This window comes from Suillus subalutaceus (assembly GCF_016647625.1).
Source record: "Suillus subalutaceus strain FC151 chromosome Unknown DFJ58scaffold_277, whole genome shotgun sequence".
In the NCBI taxonomy this organism is placed as follows: Eukaryota; Fungi; Basidiomycota; class Agaricomycetes; order Boletales; family Suillaceae; genus Suillus; species Suillus subalutaceus.
The window spans coordinates 22360-42204 of record NW_024540526.1 but is presented as its reverse complement, the minus strand read 5'-3'; the positions used below and the strand labels follow the sequence as shown (position 1 = coordinate 42204).

The 19845-nt window shown below is 45.3% G+C and overlaps 3 protein-coding genes across 3 annotated transcripts; all 3 read right to left on the bottom strand.

The window, feature by feature from the left end:
- Positions 1–894: 894 nt before the first annotated feature.
- Positions 895–1269, bottom strand: DFJ58DRAFT_671289 (uncharacterized protein; the record flags this gene model as incomplete). The annotated part of the gene is made up of 1 exon (XM_041382941.1): positions 895–1269. One exon carries the CDS (start codon positions 1267–1269, stop codon positions 895–897), a length of 375 nt encoding a protein of 124 aa, XP_041235627.1.
- A 1629-nt stretch (positions 1270–2898) lies between these two features.
- Positions 2899–3534, bottom strand: DFJ58DRAFT_736559 (uncharacterized protein; the record flags this gene model as incomplete). The annotated part of the gene is made up of 4 exons (XM_041386812.1): positions 2899–3021; positions 3072–3089; positions 3143–3265; positions 3316–3534. The coding sequence occupies 4 exons, from the start codon at positions 3532–3534 to the stop codon at positions 2899–2901; spliced, it is 483 nt and encodes a 160-aa protein (XP_041235626.1).
- Positions 3535–9392: 5858 nt separating this feature from the next.
- Positions 9393–9818, bottom strand: DFJ58DRAFT_671297 (uncharacterized protein; the record flags this gene model as incomplete). The annotated part of the gene is made up of 1 exon (XM_041382942.1): positions 9393–9818. The coding sequence occupies one exon, from the start codon at positions 9816–9818 to the stop codon at positions 9393–9395; it is 426 nt and encodes a 141-aa protein (XP_041235625.1).
- Between the last annotated feature and the right edge of the window lie 10027 nt (positions 9819–19845).

Sequence of the window (19845 nt, the reverse complement as noted above, 5' to 3'; positions counted from 1 at the left end):
ATGTATCTCCAGCATGAGGCAGACCTCCGTGGGGAGCCACTCCTAGCTCCATCCCTTCCCCCGTCGGATACGATGAATTTGCCATTGCGCTGAACACCAACGTGGGGAACAGCATCCAAGTCGCCTTCATTCCGGAAGGTGAGGTGAGTGTACAAATTACTGGCCATCCTCCTGCTCTAGCTGAGTTAGTGGGACTCGAAGCTACACGACGTACCTCGTCTGCACCCCGGGACCCCCGAGAGGACGCTGGGGGTAAATGACTGGACTCCCAGAGAAGCGACCTGATGGATGAGGCGCTGTGGGACAACCTTGAGCATATCAAGAAACAGCGACAGTGGAGAGAGAAAGGGGTAACCAAGAGGCAGGCCAAATGTCAGAAACGGGAGGATGATGATGCTATGAAACCCTTCGCACCCTCCAAGGCCATGACTAATGCCCTCACAGGCCCGTCCAACAGTACTCCTCCTACTCCTGCCTCCAACTCCAACTCCACTCCTCAGGCTCCCTCCACTCACCTCCTGAATTACCATCGCCACCAGAGAACCCGGACACAGAGATGTTGGAGTCCACCAAAGCTACCACTGAAGCGTGCGCTGCCAAAGCCAAGGGCCGCATCCCAAAGAAGTGAGAGGTCGCAGGACGACCTCTGAAGGGGGGTATGTGATGTCTGCCTTTGGACTGGATCGTATTGCAGAATCGGGAGACTCGGAAGTCACATTATCTGAAACATTTACTTTATCAGCTGCCTATTCTAAAGTATATAAGCCTAGCACCTTACCTAGTATAAGACGAGTCGCTCCTCATTGTTTGTATCTTTGGCGTTCTTGAATCTACTTGACTTGTATCTAGTTATTCGAGCGTCTTAGTAATCCCTTGTGCCACATCTGAAAGCCTTCACTTATCACATCTGTCACAGATTGAACTCAATGGACTATTTCCCATGCCTGATGACTCCCCTGGGACATTCCTACTTGTACTTTTTTCATCCTCAGGCAGGCGTGACATTAGCTCGTAGAATAAAGCCTCACTCTCCATGTTTTTCACACCCTGGAACCAAAACTCATCCCATCCAACCTCAACAGACCAATTGAACATGTCACGGATGCAAAACATTCTCTTCTGACTGAAGAAGCAACGAATTTGTCGCTGCCTGCTACTTTCTGAATCCGAAATGCCTGAGATGTCATCCTCAACCTCAACTACTTGTCCTAACCCCGATATGTATTCCTTTTGCCATGATTTCGACCTTTCCGGCAATATAAGGGACATTATCGCATGCGGTTTGAGTCCATTATATGGTATACATTAATCATTTATGTTACATGGCATCAATTGACAAAAACTCACCTTCCTGTATCAAAATTGTGAAAGTTCTGACAGCCTGCAGTATTCTGTGTGCAACAGCCTGTTGATCAGCATTTGCGAGATCTTTAGCCTTCACATTGACACAATATTTACAGCATGCTTGCCAGTGCACTTTGTCAACCTTCGCAGTCCCCTGATGAAAATGATCCCACAGCCAGGACTTCTCCCTACCCATCGGAGCGGCTTGGAGAGATAATACAGTCCCAGGATGCTGGCACAGAGAGAATCGGAGAGATTGATGATAATGATTAAAAGTTTGGTAACCCCCAATTAACCCAATTAACTCCTAGTACATTAACCCTACTAACCCTCCCAAAATCACAGATCCATTTAACTAACCTCTTAACCGGTCATAACCGGGTTAAGTTATAACTGATTTAACAGGTTAGTAACAACACTGCTTTGCCATGGTATCGAATGCTTACATCACAAAAATTGCATGACCCAGAGCTTACTATTTGCTCTGAGCTGGAGATCAGGAAGTGCGTTCTCAAGACACTGAGTCACATTCAAGTATGACCAATCATGTCTTGAGAACTAAGGCTCCAACCGTTTAGTTTACGTGTACAATTTTTGAGTAAATAAACATAAACAGTAAGTAGACATTTGTAAATGGTTTAAACAGTTTATACACAATTATGTTTTACTTGTTGAAATCAAAGAGACCCTGCTGGGTCATAGCTTCGCACACATTGACTGTGTCACAGTGGCCGCAGCAAGGGAAGACCGCTGGTCAGTACACAAGTGGCATGACTTTGAAAAGAGCTGCTCGACGGGAGAAATGGCACCTGGAATGGCAAGGACATCATGCGCGATGCGAGAGAGAGTCGGAAATTCATGAGAATGGTCCTTCATAGATAGTCAACTAGTTTTTCAAGTCTGAAATAAGAAAAAAGTGTACCTTCCACCATATAAGAGGCATGCTCAAGGCATTTGGGTCCTTGGCACCCTGTGCAAGGACGGCATAGCACTCGAACTCAGACTGGATGGGTGCTGTCGATGTTGTGGGGGATTTTCCATCAGGACGCAAATTAATCAGTGACGAAAGAAAAGATCTTCATCAGGAGAAGCTAATGGTGGAGGCATGTGAGATGCGCGGGAACCACTCCTGGTGTTGCAAGCTCATAGCGTGCAATGAAATGTTCAAAAATTATTTTTGCTTGAGTGTATCGTCGTTGTCGAGTTACGGAACCACTTGAGGCGGAGTGCTGGGTGACAACCTAAGTATGGATAGCGCAAAATCAGTGTTAATGTATAAATTAGGAGAACTCTACTCAACTAGTTGCAAGAGTGTTGAAATGGTTTGTCAAGCCATGTCAAAGTAATGGTGAAGCTTTCGCAACCCAACTGTACATGCTTGCTGCAGTTTTCCGCTGACATTATTGTCCAAGGTGGCTGACTGCAAAGCTGTTTCCATGCAGTCATACATTGGGATTGCCCATGGCAAAGTTGGCGTGTTCGAGCGTGACATGTACAATGTGACCTTGGTGAATACCTGCAGGATTTTGTTGACTCGGTGTGCCATTCAATATTCTACAGTATGACGAGACTCATCTTGAGAATGTCGGCAAGCCACTTAAGAAAAGCCCACTCTTGGTTTGATAAATAAAGCTCATCACGGAGCTCTTTCCTTTCGAACACCCATTTCTCAATTGCCTGGTAGTACAGTAATGAAATCTAATACATGTCGAAATCAAAACACTCACCTTGCGAGCATCAGTGCTCTTTGTATCATGGCGTGAGTGTAGTTCCATCGAGTGGCAACATTGCGAATGACCATCAGGGTGCACGGTAGCTTCCCTGAAGGTGCCTTGATGTTACCAAAGGCCTGCTTGTAAATCATATGGAACTGCTTCTGTCGCTGAGGAGATGAAGCTATTTTCTTCACAGTCTCACGAAGCTATGAAAAAACTTTGGATTAAGATCAATGATTGTAAACAATGAACTTACCTTCTTTACAGGACTCAATCCATGGAACTCATTCAAAAGCTTCTCGGCTTCTTCGTCAAGCTCAAGATCATCATTTTCGATGTTGTCGCTGTCTTGTTCTCGCTCAAGCTCTTGTAAATCAGCGTCGTTATTGGGGTCGTAATGGAACGGAAGGTGCTTGTTTGGGACAAAATAGTCCTCCTCATCAGGATCCCTCGCCTTGTCTAAACTGGCTAGCATTGCTTGAACAACGAGGTTCACACATGTGCCATGCACCGTATTCGTGCATTTCCTTCATGGAACTGGATATCATAGCGCTCTTGAAGAAAACTTGCCGGTTGCTCAAGCAAGCATATCACAAGATGATGCATTATCAAGGCAGACAGCTAGGAAGTACTATGGTCAAGTCAGGACGGCTGAATACTGGTGTGAGACAAGAGGAAAGAACGTTATTTTATTCAAACCACCACGACTTGCAGCTGTTTTTGACAAACACCTTTGCAGCATATATGCCTTCATGCTCCTTATCTTTGATGTGATGAAAATCAACAAGTCGCTCGCAAAGCTACCCACGCGTCATTAATGAATGAAGCAGTTGTTCCAGCGAAGGTAAAAAAACACATTTGTTTCATTGTCCAGTTGTCAGTCCAAGTAAGTATATCTTCGATTTTACAGCCTGTGACATAGTAATGTATCATCATCAAAGCTCGTGTGTAGATGGGAGGTCTCACTTACAGTAAGTTCCTTCACTAGATTGTGACAAAGCTCAATAAAGATTTTCCCAACCATTTTCCGGACAGTAGTATCACTTGGTAGCTCCCATCTGACCTCTGAAAAACGAGATAGTCGTATTATAAACTCCGAGTTTTACCAGTTGTCCCAACGGAAGGTTGTCTTCAATGACCCCGCACAAGTGCCACAGAAAGCCTCTCGTGTTGGAAACATTGGCCTGGTTCCCTTTGCAGGTAGTCATCCATAATCCTCGCACTCACAGCAGCTGATCCTTCCGGTATTGTGCAGAAGAGGTACCATTGTCAATATCAAAGAGTCAGAAGGGGGTGGTTTCCCACTTGTCAGCATGGGGCGTGTCTACTATGTGTTGAAAAATTTCCAACATTTGGCTGTGGTTTCTTGTCGTCAAAAAAATCAGTGCACCCTCAGTCCATGGAACAGACTTGGGTCCTGTAACAGAACATCTATAGAGTCCTATTGTGTTATTTGAAGTTCAATCACACTGACAGATCACAGTACCGGCATTTAAACAACCAGTGTTTAACCTTGTACCTTGTACCTGGCTCGAGACTTGTGCAAGGAGTGTGCCAGTGGATTTGGGTATGTGACTGAGGTCCCCGTTCACCCCCACCCCTCAACTCCTCTTCTGCTTCTTCAACTCCGCCCGCAGCGCACCCTGTCCGTCAGATTTGTCCTCTGAAGAGACATCAATCGTCTCAGCGCTTGGCAGTCATTTTCCGAGTGTTTGGTCAAAGCGGTGCGAGTCTTCTGCTTATTTTTCCTTCTTTGGTCCCCCTTTAAGCCCGACTTTGTGATGCCTTCTTGCTTGTAACAGCTGTTGTGACTACTGCATTACTTGGCATCTGAATCTGAGTCAATCGTGGTGAGTTTCCAAGCATGAGCCCATTTTTTTCTGCTTGATTCATCTTAGTATCTAGACGGCACATTTTTGTAGATGCAAGCAAGCTTACTGTATGGCCAGGTAATGCATTATCTGACTCGTCAAGAATCTCGTGTCCATCTTCGTCATGATGTATGGGTGGATGGGAGATTCTGACACGTCTCTGGGCTTCCGTGGAATGTAATCTTTGTCTGCATCATCATTACCTGACTCTTTACCAGGTTTCTGGATCTGCTTCTTTTGCCTTTGGCTGCCAGGAGCACTATCATTTCAGGTCCAGTGGTTGGTGCGGCAGCCTTAGGAAGATGGGCAGTTGTAGTAAATCCATGTGGTGGAGACAGCAGGTAAATGACTTCTTCAACTATGCGAGTGATTTTTTAACCATCAAATCCGGCATAAAGCATGGGTCCTCAAGATTTAGGCTGTTGAGGTACATGCAAACTAACCCCATGCCTAAGGGACCTCGTTTCAGGTGATGGAGACAGCCCTGGTCATCCCGGCAATCCTTGCTGAAGAGGATGTCAAAACGACAGTTGAAAGTGTGCCATGGATTTTCACCAGTTACAGTGGTGGTGACATGGTGGATTAGATCACTGTTTCTTGCCTCTGGGACAGAGGCAGGCAAAGAATTACAGAGAGTTGGAAGGTTCTCTGTTAAGACCGTAGCTCAAGGGTAGACGGATCCGAAGGGCTTGGCCTCAGCTCGTGCACTGTGCCCCTTACCCGAGTACGTGCCCTCAATTTCAGAATGAAGTCCAGATGGAATCCAACGAAGTCCGAAGGACTTCTGGAGGCTGGCTACTCTAGTAGAGTGCTAGAGGACTTCTGGATGAGTGCAAGAAACTTCTGGAGGAGTTTCATCTACTGTATTAGATCCGAAGGTAAGACTTCCCAAGGTGAGTTCCCTAGATAGAAACACATAGAGGATAAGCTGCAAGGGACAGAGTCCAAAGCAGGATAGGATAGGAGGAGTGGTCCGAAGGATAGGACATCCGGAGGTCCGAAGGTTAAGACATCTGAAGGTTGCATCGTCCAAAGGTTGTGTTGTCCGAAGGTTACAACATCCGAAGGTCCGAAGGTTTACGAGGACCGGAGGAGCGGACAGGATTAGGACAGGAGGGGAAAGGCTACTATGGACAAGGTCCAGAGTAGAAACAACAGAGGTAGACTACACTATGGTAGAGTCGGATAGACAGGGTTTAGACAGAAGTCTCGGAAAGACAGGAAGTGCCGGAAAGGCAAAGCTTCAGCTTAGGGAGTCAATCCCTAAGCATGGATATAGACGGAAGGATAAATCCGGAGGACCAGAAAGTCGGCCTAGGGAATCCTTCCCTAGGCCTAAGGAAAGGCAATACTAAGATGGACCGAAGTCTGAGATCAGAATGAGTGAAGTCTAAGATGCGAGAGAGCAAGTCTATGTTGATATTCGAACTAAGGAAACTTTACAGGAGTTGTACAGAGGTTTATATACTGGACGGGATCCGAGAGGATAAGTAAGCTGAACACAAATGCTATGTACAAGCATGTGGAAACATATTGGTAAGTATGAATGGAACATAAGTAAATGAACTCGGAGATGAACAGAGTACAAGGATCAATAAGCAAGACAGAAACAGAGATAACCGAAGTCCAGAGTCAAGGAGATTACCATAAGGAGATAGATGCTGATTTAAGGTTTGGGCTTCGGATATGAGTCTAGGTCGGATCCAGAGGTCTAGAGATATCAGATGAAGTGTCTGGATATCGGATGAGTGGATCCGGAGATATAGGTGAAGACAAGACTAGGATATGGATCATGGATATAGACCGGTAGTCTAGGGAAGGTAGAGTCCGAGATGGAATGAGCTCGGATCTGATAGGACTAAGGGTGGATGGAGCAGGCTTAGCTGCGGAGGTCTGAAGGTATTGATATATGGATGTATGAAGGTGTACGGAATCAAACCGATAGTGGACTGGAGGACTGAAGGCATGGATAAGGTTATGGAGTCATGGATAAGGGTATGGAGGTCCGGATGTGCATCCGGAAGGTGTGAGAACATCATCGGACGAAGGTCCAGAATACGGGATATGACATTCTTGATGAGGACACAGAGTTTGGCTAGGTTAGCACTTGCAGAATCAGACATGTCGCAAGCTTTGAACTTTACAGTGTGAGAATATGGTAGGAGGCGCAGATCCTGGATATCTTTCCATATCTGCACTCATGTTAAAAATTATCGTTTCGGGTCTGCATCGTCGGACAGCAAGCCCGATGTGTCTTGGGACATATGATTATTATGATATCTGACATCTGTCATGGCTCGGAGCTTCTTGAGTAGTCGTCATCTTAGCATCGTGTCACAAGGAAGTAAACAGTTTACAAACGGATACTAACTGTGTGCACCAGTGGTAGTAAATACACATAAACAGTATACAGGTTAAACAGTTTAAAACAGTGTATAAACAGAAACAGTTGGAGCCTTATTGAGAATGCACTGTCCTGATGTGACTACTCTATTGTAACACTAGAACATGCTTGTTCTCAATCACAATGATGAGAATAACAAGGTTTTTTGGGGGGTTTTAGTTTCTGTATGCCAAAGGTTTTGCTGTGTCTCTGAAGGCTGGTGTAATGCATCTCATTGTGAGGTACAGGAATCTTCACGCGCAGTCAAATTTCGTGTCACGTGACCTATGTGTGTATCACTGACAAACGAAGAGAAGACGTGACTGTGCGGGATGAAGACCAGCATTGTCTTAATAACTGAGGGTCTTATATAAATACGTGTAAGAATGTAATGACACCACAATTACACTGGATAAGACTTCTTGCCAGTCCTCGATTAACATGGTCTACGACTTTTCTTCTTTCGTGGTAGATAACATGTGAGTTCTTTTGAGGCTCGCTAAACCAATCAGTTAGATTAACTCAGCCGGAGCTTTATTATCTCTGATTGAAACTATGGGATTGTCTAGGATATACCGTCTAGACACTTGAACTGGTTTCCTGAATATACGAATAACTGTTGAGAAGCTGGTCTCAAATGTGACTACATTGACCAAAGCTTGTGTTGGTCAATATACAAATACCTGGTGAGAACGCTGGTCTCACAAATAACAACGATGACCAACGCTCGTGTTGGTCAGTAAACACTATGTGGTGAGGACACTGGTCTCACAAAACTGGGTTTCTATCGTGAGAAACTTACATAATCTGAAGGGATACACTAACCCTGCACTTGTCTGGACAGTTCTTACAAAGGAAATGGGCTTTGTAAGCAGCAATTTGTTTAGACTGAAGCTTCTTAGGTGAGAGTTCAATTTGCTCAAGTGGGAGATTCTTGAATGCAACAAGTGGGAGATCTATTTTTTGGGGGGGGAGAATGGGCTCTCCTTATATACATTTTGTGTGGGAATATTATGTAAGTAAAAAGGTGATGTAATGACTTCAGAATGTGAGAAGAATATCCCAAAAACTGAAGCAGAATGTTCTAGCAGGTGCAAAAGGAAAGCGGAACACGTCATACGCACGATCGAAGGAAGGATGTACGCGATGCTCAATCATGCTCGCCTACCTCGCAACCTTTGGGGTGAGGCTGCCCTATGCACAGCCTATCTCTTCGATTGTACCGAATCCCGCTCCCTCGACCCTGGAAAGATGCCCTATGAGATGCTACACGGCGCAAAACCCAACGTTTCTCACCTTCGAGTATTTGGAGCACGGTGCTTTGTACGCATCCCCGCCAAATTGCAGGAGAGACTGGGACCATGATCCCATGAAGCGGTGTTCATGGGCCACCCACCAGGAGTTAAAGCTTGGCATTGCCGAGATTCTGTCACCAGGGCATTCTTTAACTCCCAAGATGGCATTTTCGATGAGTCTTTCTCCTCTTGTCCCTTCCCTGACAATAGCAACGATGATGATGATGATGATTACGCGGCACCACACCCTAATGTGGCACACCCTCCCAATCCTGCACCTGCACCTCCTCGTCGCTCAGGAAGGGCTCAACAACCCACAGAGCATGGGCGCCAGTACCGAGAACAGCTCATCGCAGACACTGCACGCCTTGAATGTCAGTGAGACCTAAGACAGGCTCAAATCCAAGGAGGTTGTCACATGTAAACGTCCTCAGACAGCTTACCCCACAAAAAGGCACGTTTCGCATCAAACACGTCAAGTTCCCAATTGTTGCGTGTGGCAAGTGCAGAGATGACCTGAATAGAAGCTGCCTTGGCAACAGGCGCAAAGGTCTTGCCGAAGTCAATGCCTGGCACCTGAGAGAATCCCTGTGCCACGAGACGAGCTTTATAAACTGACCCGCCTTTTAGATCTTCCCTAAACTCGAGAACCCATCGGCACCCAATCGCCTTCCGATTGTCTGGGAGTGGGACCAGCTCGTAAACTCCCATCTCAGACATCAGGTTCATTTCTTGCTTCATGGCTGCAAGCCAGTCGTCTCGATCAGAGTGTCGCATAGCTTCGTCATATGTTGTGTGCCATCACGCGGGGATCTCTGTACCAAACTTCATAGTCTTTGCCCATCCACGGAGGAGTATCGTGCTCAGGGCGTTCCCCAGCGTATTGAACCGAGAGACATTGCCAAGGGACATTGCCAAGCTGTGTAGCGTCAATGACCTTGTGCAAATCCTTGTGGTCCACGAATGGAGGGGAGTCGTTGTGTTTTAATAGCTGCACAGCCATCAAGTCGAATAGTATGTCCGAAGCTTTGTTAGACATATGGCATTGCTTGAAGGTAAACTCTGCCATTGCAAACTCAACATCACTGTGATACAGACTCCAGTCGTGAGGAGACTTCAATGGAGCAGGAGTTGGTGGTGTACTGGGCGGTAGAAATACACTGTCAGCTGTGCATGGCAGTCCTAAGAGTGTGTCTGAGTCACAATTCATGAATGGACACTGATTGAAAGGAACTTACCATTGATGAGCAAATGATATGTACAATAGTAATGCCCGCTCGCATCCGTGAATTCTGACTCTGGATCCTCATCATCATCCAATGGTATGACATCAGGTGGGGGTGGCAAGAAATCAGGAGGTGGCAACTGAGGCGATGTTGGTAGAAAATCTTGAGCGAGTGCAACTGGATGGCATGCATACATGTGTTGAGTGCAGCCTGAGGCGTTTTGAAACCAGCACATACAGCCTGGAGATAAACATGGAAACTGAAGGGAATGATGAGTAGGGCGAATTCCAGGCATGGTATGAGGAGTGCGGGTTGATACAGTGTATGGCTAGCGAAAGATTTCAGAGACTAGGGAAAAATTCAGGGTTCAACAATGGCCTCTAATATCGGATCCAGACTCTGCTCGTTTTGGCACCACATCAAGACGAAAATGGGCGGCTAAGTTCTGGTAACATGGACAGTTATGTAACCACACCACCAGAAACTTTTGGTGAACTTTACATTGCTGGGCCACCGGAAAGGTTTTGGTGAACATCCGCAAATGGCACCCCACCATCGGAAAGGTTCTGGTGAGTATTATCACCTCACCACCAGAATCAAAATATCCCCAGTGCACATCAATATACCAATGGACAGGTTTTAGTAAACGTTGATACTCACCAGACTAAAGATACTAGTATTTCAATTTGGCGTGGGTCCTTTATTCTGTCAAAAAAGCACTGGCAAATATGCCCCAGAGGTTTATGGCAGTCACAGTAGACTCACATTAGTTAGACAAGTATGTCAGACAATTAAGTAGGGTCCATGAATTATTCAGAGTCAGCTATCAACCCTAAATTTTAAAATGTAATGAAACTCGCCTTGAACTCCCAGTAACCCGCCGCCTCCAACTTACCATTTCTCATGGGCCTGGTAGTCATTACATAGCGCTTACCTCACTCTGGTTCACTTTGTGTTGAGCTGAAGTGGCATTACTTACGCTACACTACCTTCTACCACCTATCTACTACCACATATCACAAAGTATAGAGCCACACTTTAGAGCCACAATCATATTATCACTTCATATAGACTTCATCTTGCATTGAGAGCCACTTCTCTCAAGCTTCACACACTCCAGTGCTTTCTGACACTTAGGTGCTCCCTTAGAGGCTCATTCAGCGTACCTTGGATCATTTCTCTGCTGCTATCTGCTTTCCCAGGTCAAATGATTCACATCACAACATCACACCTTGACCAACACTTAGAAAGTGTAACCCTATCTTCCACTCAGAAAATAGAGCTACTTCTTTCATTGCTTCACATTGCACTATGTTGTACCCTCACCGAGCTAGCAGATAACTCAAACTCAAACTTAAAGAGACTTACCAAATGGTCAAAAATGCGAAAATGATTCAGTGGAAGGAAGAAGAGATAAAGACTGACTAACCCATAGTCAAAAGTGAGGAGCTAGGACAAGGAGAGGGTCAGGAGGGAAGGATAAGAAGAGAGAAAGAAAGACTAACCAAATAGTCAAAATGCGGAGCTAGAAGAAGAAGAGGGAAGGAGAAGAAGAGAGAAAGCAAAAGAAAGACTTACCAGATAAAAGACTTGGTGAATTGTCGCATTTTGCTTACTTGACCGTGGGAACTTTTTCCGATGAAAATGAAAGTTGTAGCCCTTGTCAAGGAGAGTCTAACTATGGTCTTATGACATCAATAGATTAAGATCCTAGTGAATTATAAGCAAAATACTCGAAAGTGGATGGTTCAAGAAAGCACCTTGACCGTGGGAACTTTTCCGATGAAAATGAAAGTTGTAGCCCTTGTCAAGGAGAGTCTAACTATGGTCTTATGACATCAATAGATTAAGATCCTAGTGAATTATAAGCAAAATACTCGAAAGTGGATGGTTCAAGAAAGCACCTTGACCGTGGGAACTTTTCCGATGAAAATCAAAGTTGTACTACCATAGTCTTATGACAAAGGAAAATATTCCCTTTCCTCATTACATAATTTCCTCTTTCCTTTTATATTATTTCCTCCTTCCCTTTACATAATTTCCTCTTTCCTTTTATATAATTTGTGCTTGCCCTTCCTTCATTATATAATTTCCTCTTTCCTTTCCCTTTATGTAATGTGCATCTAGGTCTATGACTTGTGAATGATGGACTTTCCTCATTGCCTTTATGCAATTTCCCTCTTACCTTTGCTCCTGGACATTATGTAATAACCGCTGCCACCAATCATGTGCTTCTGCATTATGTAATAACCAATAAATTGATTATTTATTTTCCTCTTTCCTTTTCTAACCAATTATATAATTTCCTTTTTCCTTTCCTCTTCCTTTCCTGCAGGAAAAAATTATGCCCCCATAATGTTTCAACTCATATAGGTAGATCTACCGTATCTCAACGAATTTGTATTCAAGATGTCTACACCACAGCTGGCTGGTCACATTAATCAAGGTACCTGCAGTTGAAAATGAACCTATGGTGAGTCTATGTGAACTTTACGACTCACTCCTGATACTGAACTATGTCGGCAGTGCAGTGAAGCTACTATCAGCACTTGCTCAGATGCAACAGGAACTTCCATTTGACTTTCAACTTTCCCTGTATTGTGAATGGCTCACCGGTCTGTACAGCATGTCACTAGCCAATTCATTGATGACTTAGCTTTCTGCGGATCTTAGATTAGAACTGGTAAAGTTGCAACGGCACCTACGAAGGCATTGCCATCAGCAGCGACCGCCACCCCGGCTCAATCTTCATTGACCGCCTTCTCCGTTGTCTCGCCTAAATCTACCGGACCCCCCGCACGTGCCAGTGAGCTTGCACCTTCCTCATGACCTCTCATCCCTTGAAGACATTTACGTCGAGTCGGATGCCGCCCACAATACCTCCGACTCAGAAGACAATCACATGCTCACTGCTTTTGGCGATGCATCTGTCATTGAAGAAAAAATGCTTAACTAAACTCCAATCAAGTTCCGTCGCGTTGACCGTTTGCATTTAAAGGTGAAGCGCCCGCCATTTCCCAAGAATCGGTCGAGTGTCTAGTGCAGTCCAAAGGTGCACAATGCGCATCACTTATGTATGGTTAATTGTGCTCTTACTGATGGATTCCGACAGTGTCCGACTGGGAGATTTTTCTACTCATTGGGGCCTTCACCAGCTCCTTCTCCTTTGCCTCCATCCTTCTTGATTGATGCTCTAAAAAACTCCCTGCGATCGGACGAGCGATGCTCCCCTCAACTTTCACACCCAGGCGCTATTGAGGTAGAAATCTGAGCTCCTGCAGCTGACTCATGAGGCTCCATCCCCAATAGCTCGAGTGCTTCGCGCAACTACAAACCGGGCCAGTCAATGATCATAAAGGATGTTCCTGCCGTTTCTGAGGCAGTCGCTGGATGGAGGAAACTGCTTCCTAGGTTGCCGATTCCGAAGTGGATGTCGACGATTGAGTTCCCCTCCTGTAGAATACATACTACTTGTATTATTAACATGTTGCATTACTATCAATACATACCCGGCTCCAGGGTGCAACGAAAGGTCCAGGGATGCGTATCATGCTTACATATTGATCGAATGACTTCCTCACAGAACCTGGGTAACATGAGTCTGGCCTTCAATAGCAAGCTGATTGGACGCTGGGGGCTGGAGCGCTGGTACGATACAGTACATATGGTAGACAGGAGTCTGAATCAGTCAAAGAACACGTTCGGAGAATGTGATAGACATCCTTAGTCTGTCATGATGCATGAATCATGATACAAGCGTGCAGTGCACCAGAGTTTCTTCACTGCGGATGGTCTCGTCAGATTTGTGACATTAGACAGTATGTCCTTCCGCCTCTGTACGTGCGCTATTGAATCACGTATCCTTCAAACGAAAGACTGACTGGCATGAGAACTTCGAGTTTGAACGCAATCATCTCGGCGCTGAAGGTGATGACATCTCAAAGCAGGAACGTTGAAGCGCCCGTGACACCTACTCAACATCTGCACGCAACCACATTTCTGAGGAATTAGTTTTCGGTAGGTGCTCCAACGAATCAGCAAGAGCACTTTGAGGTTTACCTGGTCTACTTTGAATCAGCAGATTATTCAGTCGGACAACCATAAATTCAGGCTTAGTGCTAGGTATAAAATTGACAAGGAATCAAACAATCAAACAATACACTCGATATTACAGCAATAAAATCATCGTGACGTGGAGCTAGAAGGATCGATGTTAGCAGCTGTGAAGACGGATGGAAAATATTGAGAACTTAACAAGACCTCCCACGGGGTAGTAGGCGTACTCCTCGAGCAAATAAACTGACACTCATGATCAGTAGCGTGTACAGTCCAGCTGCAGCGGTCCGTCAGCTAATTTAGTTGCATCTGTGATGGCTCCTCATTGGGTTGTGCGTTACACCATGTGAACTGGAGAACAATGTATATACGGTCTGCGCGCTGCAGAAATGGTTTGTACTCAGTGTAGAAGCCTGGAAAGTCATTTGGGGGTATAGGTTCGAATGTGGAGCGCACGAGGCCGGCGCTAGTGCCTGTGAGGAGATTGCGGGATTTGAGAGACGCATGATGCACGGGGAATGCCTATGAGATTTGAGAGCTATATGAGTTTTATGGGCTGGCGGTCATGGTATAAGACACGAGGGGAGCGACAGGATCCGCCCGGCGGAGCGAGTCTTGATCCAGATGGGGAGTTAAGTGAGACTTTGGGGAAAGTGAATTACCATATGCCCATGGGATAGTTGAAGCATCCTTTTGTGCCGAGAAGACGACCATCTTGGTGTATTTGCGTCCAGCTGCAAAGAATGTGTCTTCTGTTGCGAATGTGGCTTGGGCAAATTGGATGGAAGATTTGGTGAGGTGCCCTTGTGAAGGCGGCGGATCTAATCTAGATGGTAGCGCGTTTCTTTGCACAAGAAGTGCCGCCAAAGTGGGGCACGTATCTAAAATTCAAGTATGAGTCACCATCAGCGTCGACAGATGCTTCAGCGGCGTATAGAAGGCAAGTTTCATTGGGGGAGAAGGAGAGGGAGTATAGGAAATCTGGAATTTGATCAGCAGGTGTTCGTGTTTTTGCGTTCAACTCACCGTCTGTAAGGGAAGTTTGGCGGTAACGTATGGTGAAGCTTCTGATTGGGTGCCAGCGCAGATCTCTGTGAATCGTGTGCTACCTCTCTTAGGATTGCCTGATGAGATTAGGCAATATTACGAATGAATCATGAAAAGTTGTTTATTAAGAAAAATGCGGTGCGAGGCGTACCGACGGTCTTGAATGTTTGCTAAGTAATGTCGACGTAATGATCTTTATGGTAAGGTCACATTCCGGTCCTTGAGTCGCAAGCTTCGTGTCAATGACTGTCATCAGGAAGTAAGATAACTTCATAATGGAGTACTATCATGATATCTACGCAGTGACTCCTTTCCGCCTATCGAGCGGAAACAGCACATCACTGAAAACCAACCAGCATGATATGACAATACACACCTTATAAGTTGAGCGATGTCTGATTTCCCCTTATATGCCTATGTTGTGGTGTATATAACACTTATCAGATTCGTGATGTGTTACCTGTTTTATCTTTTGTTTTTTGTTCGGATGAATCAATGTAAACCCATATCGACCGCCAAGCTAGTGTTCCAAGTTCTACATTGCACATCTAAGATACAAATCAAATGATTGCGTGTTGGTCTGTTTCTTCATTTTGCTTCTCGTTGATAAACCATTATCACCCCATGTCAGATTCCAAGCTAGTGTTCTAGCATCTACAATCTTCGGTCAACAATACTGGACCCAGGCGAGAAACAGAGGAACGGCACCCAGCCTGAACCCAACCTCGAGCTTATTGCAAACTATCTCAATGCAGGCAGCGACAGTGGTCTGTGCCTATGCTAACAATATTCTCCTGTAGTACTTATGAGGGTCTAGGACTTCGTATTGTGAGGCGCACATTGACTCGCACTACTGACTCGCACTACTACACAGTCAACAGCCTACCATTTTCCATCCAAGGTTTAGCACGGGCTCGGAATTAGTCTCATTCAGGTTTTGCATTGTGTTTGTGGTAAGAGGCTATTCTGCATTTGGCTTTTCTTCAAAGTGAACTGATACGATCCGAGTCATTAGTCATTTATCCTGAACCGACGTCCAAACTGGATAGTGTCAGTTCTCCGTTGTTTTTTGTTGTCCGCAACTAACACCGAAGCTTACAGCGTTACCCGGCTCCGACCCTGTTCTATTTCTCTTTTCCCATTCTGACACAGTTTGACCACCGGATCTCAAAACGAAAGAAGTACAACTCCATTGGCAGAGGTCAAGACCTCAGTCACCGCTCATCAAGTGTATCTTCTGTTCATTGATAAGTAAGGATCCGACTCTGACTTTTTTTTATAACTCCCACTATCTCCTACTCTGTCTCCAATCACTCGTTAACGCTATTTCTTTCAAGTTTCTTGACGAGTCCCCGTGTAGAAAGTTGCGCTGTATCGTATGGTTCCGCGACAAGATATATCCTGTCGTGGTCTATGTTTCTGTCTATGGAAGACTGGTCTTTTGCAATATGGCCGAATTCGATCCCATGGCCAAAAACTCGATTCTATGGCCGAACTCGATCTCGTCGTATCCTATAGTACCGCCAAATTCAATCCTATACCACCGAGCTCGATTATATACTGCCGAACTCGATCCTATACTGCCGAACTCGATTGACCAAGCTCGATTATATACCGCCAAACTCGATCCTTTACCGCTATACTCTATCCGAGACCACGATACACAGTGCAAATCCCCGCATACAGAAATAGTAGTGTCAAGTTACCACTACGTCTTGCCTTCGTTGGACTTCAAGACGATCGATCGTCGTCTGTTATTGTTCTTGCAGACGGTGTTGACAATGAGATTGAGGTAGAGAATGGGTGGGGCATTGATGAACTCCATAATTCATGTGTATTGTACCGAGCATCTTTGTATAACTCGCATACTATCCAATGTAATTTCCTGGCCAATCAAGTATAAAACCCGTAAGATCACGATACCAATGAAGCAATGATCTGTATGATAGTACAGATGGCAAGAATTTGTATTTCTGTCACTTATTGGACGGGGGAGCCTCTGTGTTAGAAATACTAAATGAGAGACACTTCGTTGAACATGTTTCATCGCTTCAGAACTGTTTTAGTATCGTCACAACATGATTCATGATAATTGTTGGTCATAGGGGATAGCGTTCAATACGTATATCTGCCTATATATCTCGCGATACCACATTTTAACCAAATATGGATATTATCTACATGATAATGTGTATATAAAGGTTGATAGAGAACGTTGGTTTTCAGTGATGCAAACACCAACAGTCTAGGCTGGTCAGATCGCTCCAGCAATGGAAACCTGGCTGATGCAGTAGACATCACTCAAGATGATGACAACGCATAATAATCCGGGATGCACTCGAAGATGGTTCTGGTAGACTGGGCATGCAATGGCGCGCTATCCAGCCTCGGCAAGGAAGAAGAAGAGGACGTTAAGCTGCAGGCTAAGAAGAATCCAGGAAGTCGCACTACCGCCAATGCCAAAGGTTACATGCGTATGTTCACAATTCTCCGAATATTGTTATTTTTGGGTACCGAGTTGAAGTCATTCCAAAGTTGATTTGTAGTCCTAGTGACATTGTTTCAGATCATAGGCCGTCCAAAAAGGAGGGACACGTTATATGCAAAATTCATGAATAGAACTAGGACCGCCATAAATGCCACTGGCGACTGCTTACTATACTAACTTATATTGCGGTGTAACCAAACCTATCTAGGTCGCCAGGCATAGTACTAGTTAGTACTCGTCCAACTCTCCCTCCTCCAAGCCAATGTCAGCTTCTGAAGCATGGAACAGGCTGTTTGCATTCAAAACTTCGCCAGGTTCGATAACATCTCCATCAGGGATTTCTGTAACTTTGAGACAGACATCCTCCCGCTCCATAGTTCGCCTGGCAAGCTTCTCTTCACACCTATGGAGCGCCGTCTCCCAAGCCTTGCGCTCTTGATCCCATCTGACCTCTAGGTCTGTCAGCTTAGATGCCATCAATGTGAGTGCATCTTGCTTAGTTGCCCATGAAGCACGCTCTGCTGCCATACTTGCTTCCACATGCTGCCGCCACTGAGCTTGCTCGGCTTCAAAGCGCTGCTGCCACCGAGTTGGCTCTGCCTCAAAGGCGCCAGCCTAGACATAAAGAGGATAATGATCATCAGCTTGAAGTCGGCCTAAAATAATACCTACCGCTTCTGAGTCATTGATGCTACCATGCCCTCCTTGCAATGGATTGCTGTTCACATCAGCTGCTGCGTCTTGTAGCCCATACTGTGCAATCGACATGTGGCAAGAAAATGGCGACAAAGGTATGAATGCCCCCCCTGGGCTACAGTCCCTGTTCTCATCTACATTTGCAGAATTGTCGTCTATATCCGGAGAATTGATTCCCACTTCGATATCAAATTCATGTAGCCGTGCTCGAGTGCTACCGGTGAGGGATACACTTGGAGACCACGACGATGGAGGATTACTTGGAGTAACTGGAGTGAAGGTCTGAATTATTAGTGTATTTATATGGTGTGCATATTTATGCTACGGGAGCTTCATACCTGATGAAAATCAACGGACTGCGGTGGATTTGGAGGACCAACCCATTCAGAACCAATGTCTTTCATATGTTTCTTCAGGTTCTCAGCAGTTTTGTAGGTTTTATCAGCACCTAGACAGTGTGCATGAGAACAGTAGCATATAAAACGACCGCTAGCATTTTTTGTGAGGGTAATCAGCTTGTCACCAAATTTGGTAGTCACAATGTCTTTTGTGCAGCCCTTCCTGTGGTTCGTAAGCTTGTTTTTGCTTTCAAACGTTGCCAAGTTACAGTTTGAGCAGTGGTAGGTCTTCATGATGAGCTGGTGAGTGAACACTGGACGCTGGGGGTAAGTCGTGTACGGTTGCTCATTGAAAACCTAGTTGGCTATATCATACAATTCGCGTAACATTGCTCGGCTGCACCGCTGGTCCCTGATTGCACAGCTGATTAATAAGGGTACTATCTTCGGCCTGGTAGTTGTAAATCATGATGTAGCATACTCATCTTTCACTCATTGCCTTCGCACATCAATTCTAAAGGATGATTAGGTTCAATAGTACTAGAGTCACTGGTGCTACTGTCAGTGAGCGCAGGGGGAATGTTGATGGATTCTTGTATAAAACTGTTACCCAGAAATGCACCGTCCTTTGCTCGCTACAATTAGGATTCTCGAGGTCGATCACTCTTGCGAGTCTCACCCCGAAGAAACAAGATTGATGATGTACCGAAAGGTATAATGAAAGAGATATTAGTGCAGGATCACTAGAAGCAAACACCAGTTAGAAATAAATCGTGAGAGCTCATTAGAAGAGATGCTCAGAGACCGGCAAAATACAAGCGCAGGTAATATATGCCTGTCAACAAACTCGACACTGACGTCGAATACATCGCTAAGATTTTCAAGAGTGAGACTGCGGTAGGACTCCAGAAGTTGGATGTATGCCAAATTGCTCATCTCTCGGTCATAGTAGCGAGTGAGGTAAGAGGAGTCTTGAGGGCAGGAGATACATCTGCTCAAGGGTCGCTGTGGGCATGGACACGGCTGGTCAGCCATTATCAATCACATCAGCCAAATATAATAAGGCTACACAGGGGCCTCGGAAGTACTATGTAGGTGTGAGGAAACGCACTGAATGCAATGAAGAATTTTGTGTAGTGGTAGTCTTTAAGAGGTCTCGGAGGATCGGGAATTCGGGCTAATGGAGATGACCTCTGGTGCGGCCTTGAGCTACAGGAAATATGATCAGCAGTGGGAAATCCTAGGATAACGGACGTACCTATTCCTTGAGATCTGCTTGTTCGAGGGTAAGAGCATTTATAGTGATGGTGAGAGTGACGAAGTTGTTGTATGTTGTGAGTTCAGCGGTAGTGAATGTCCATCGTGCATCGAGGAGAAGTGCACCGC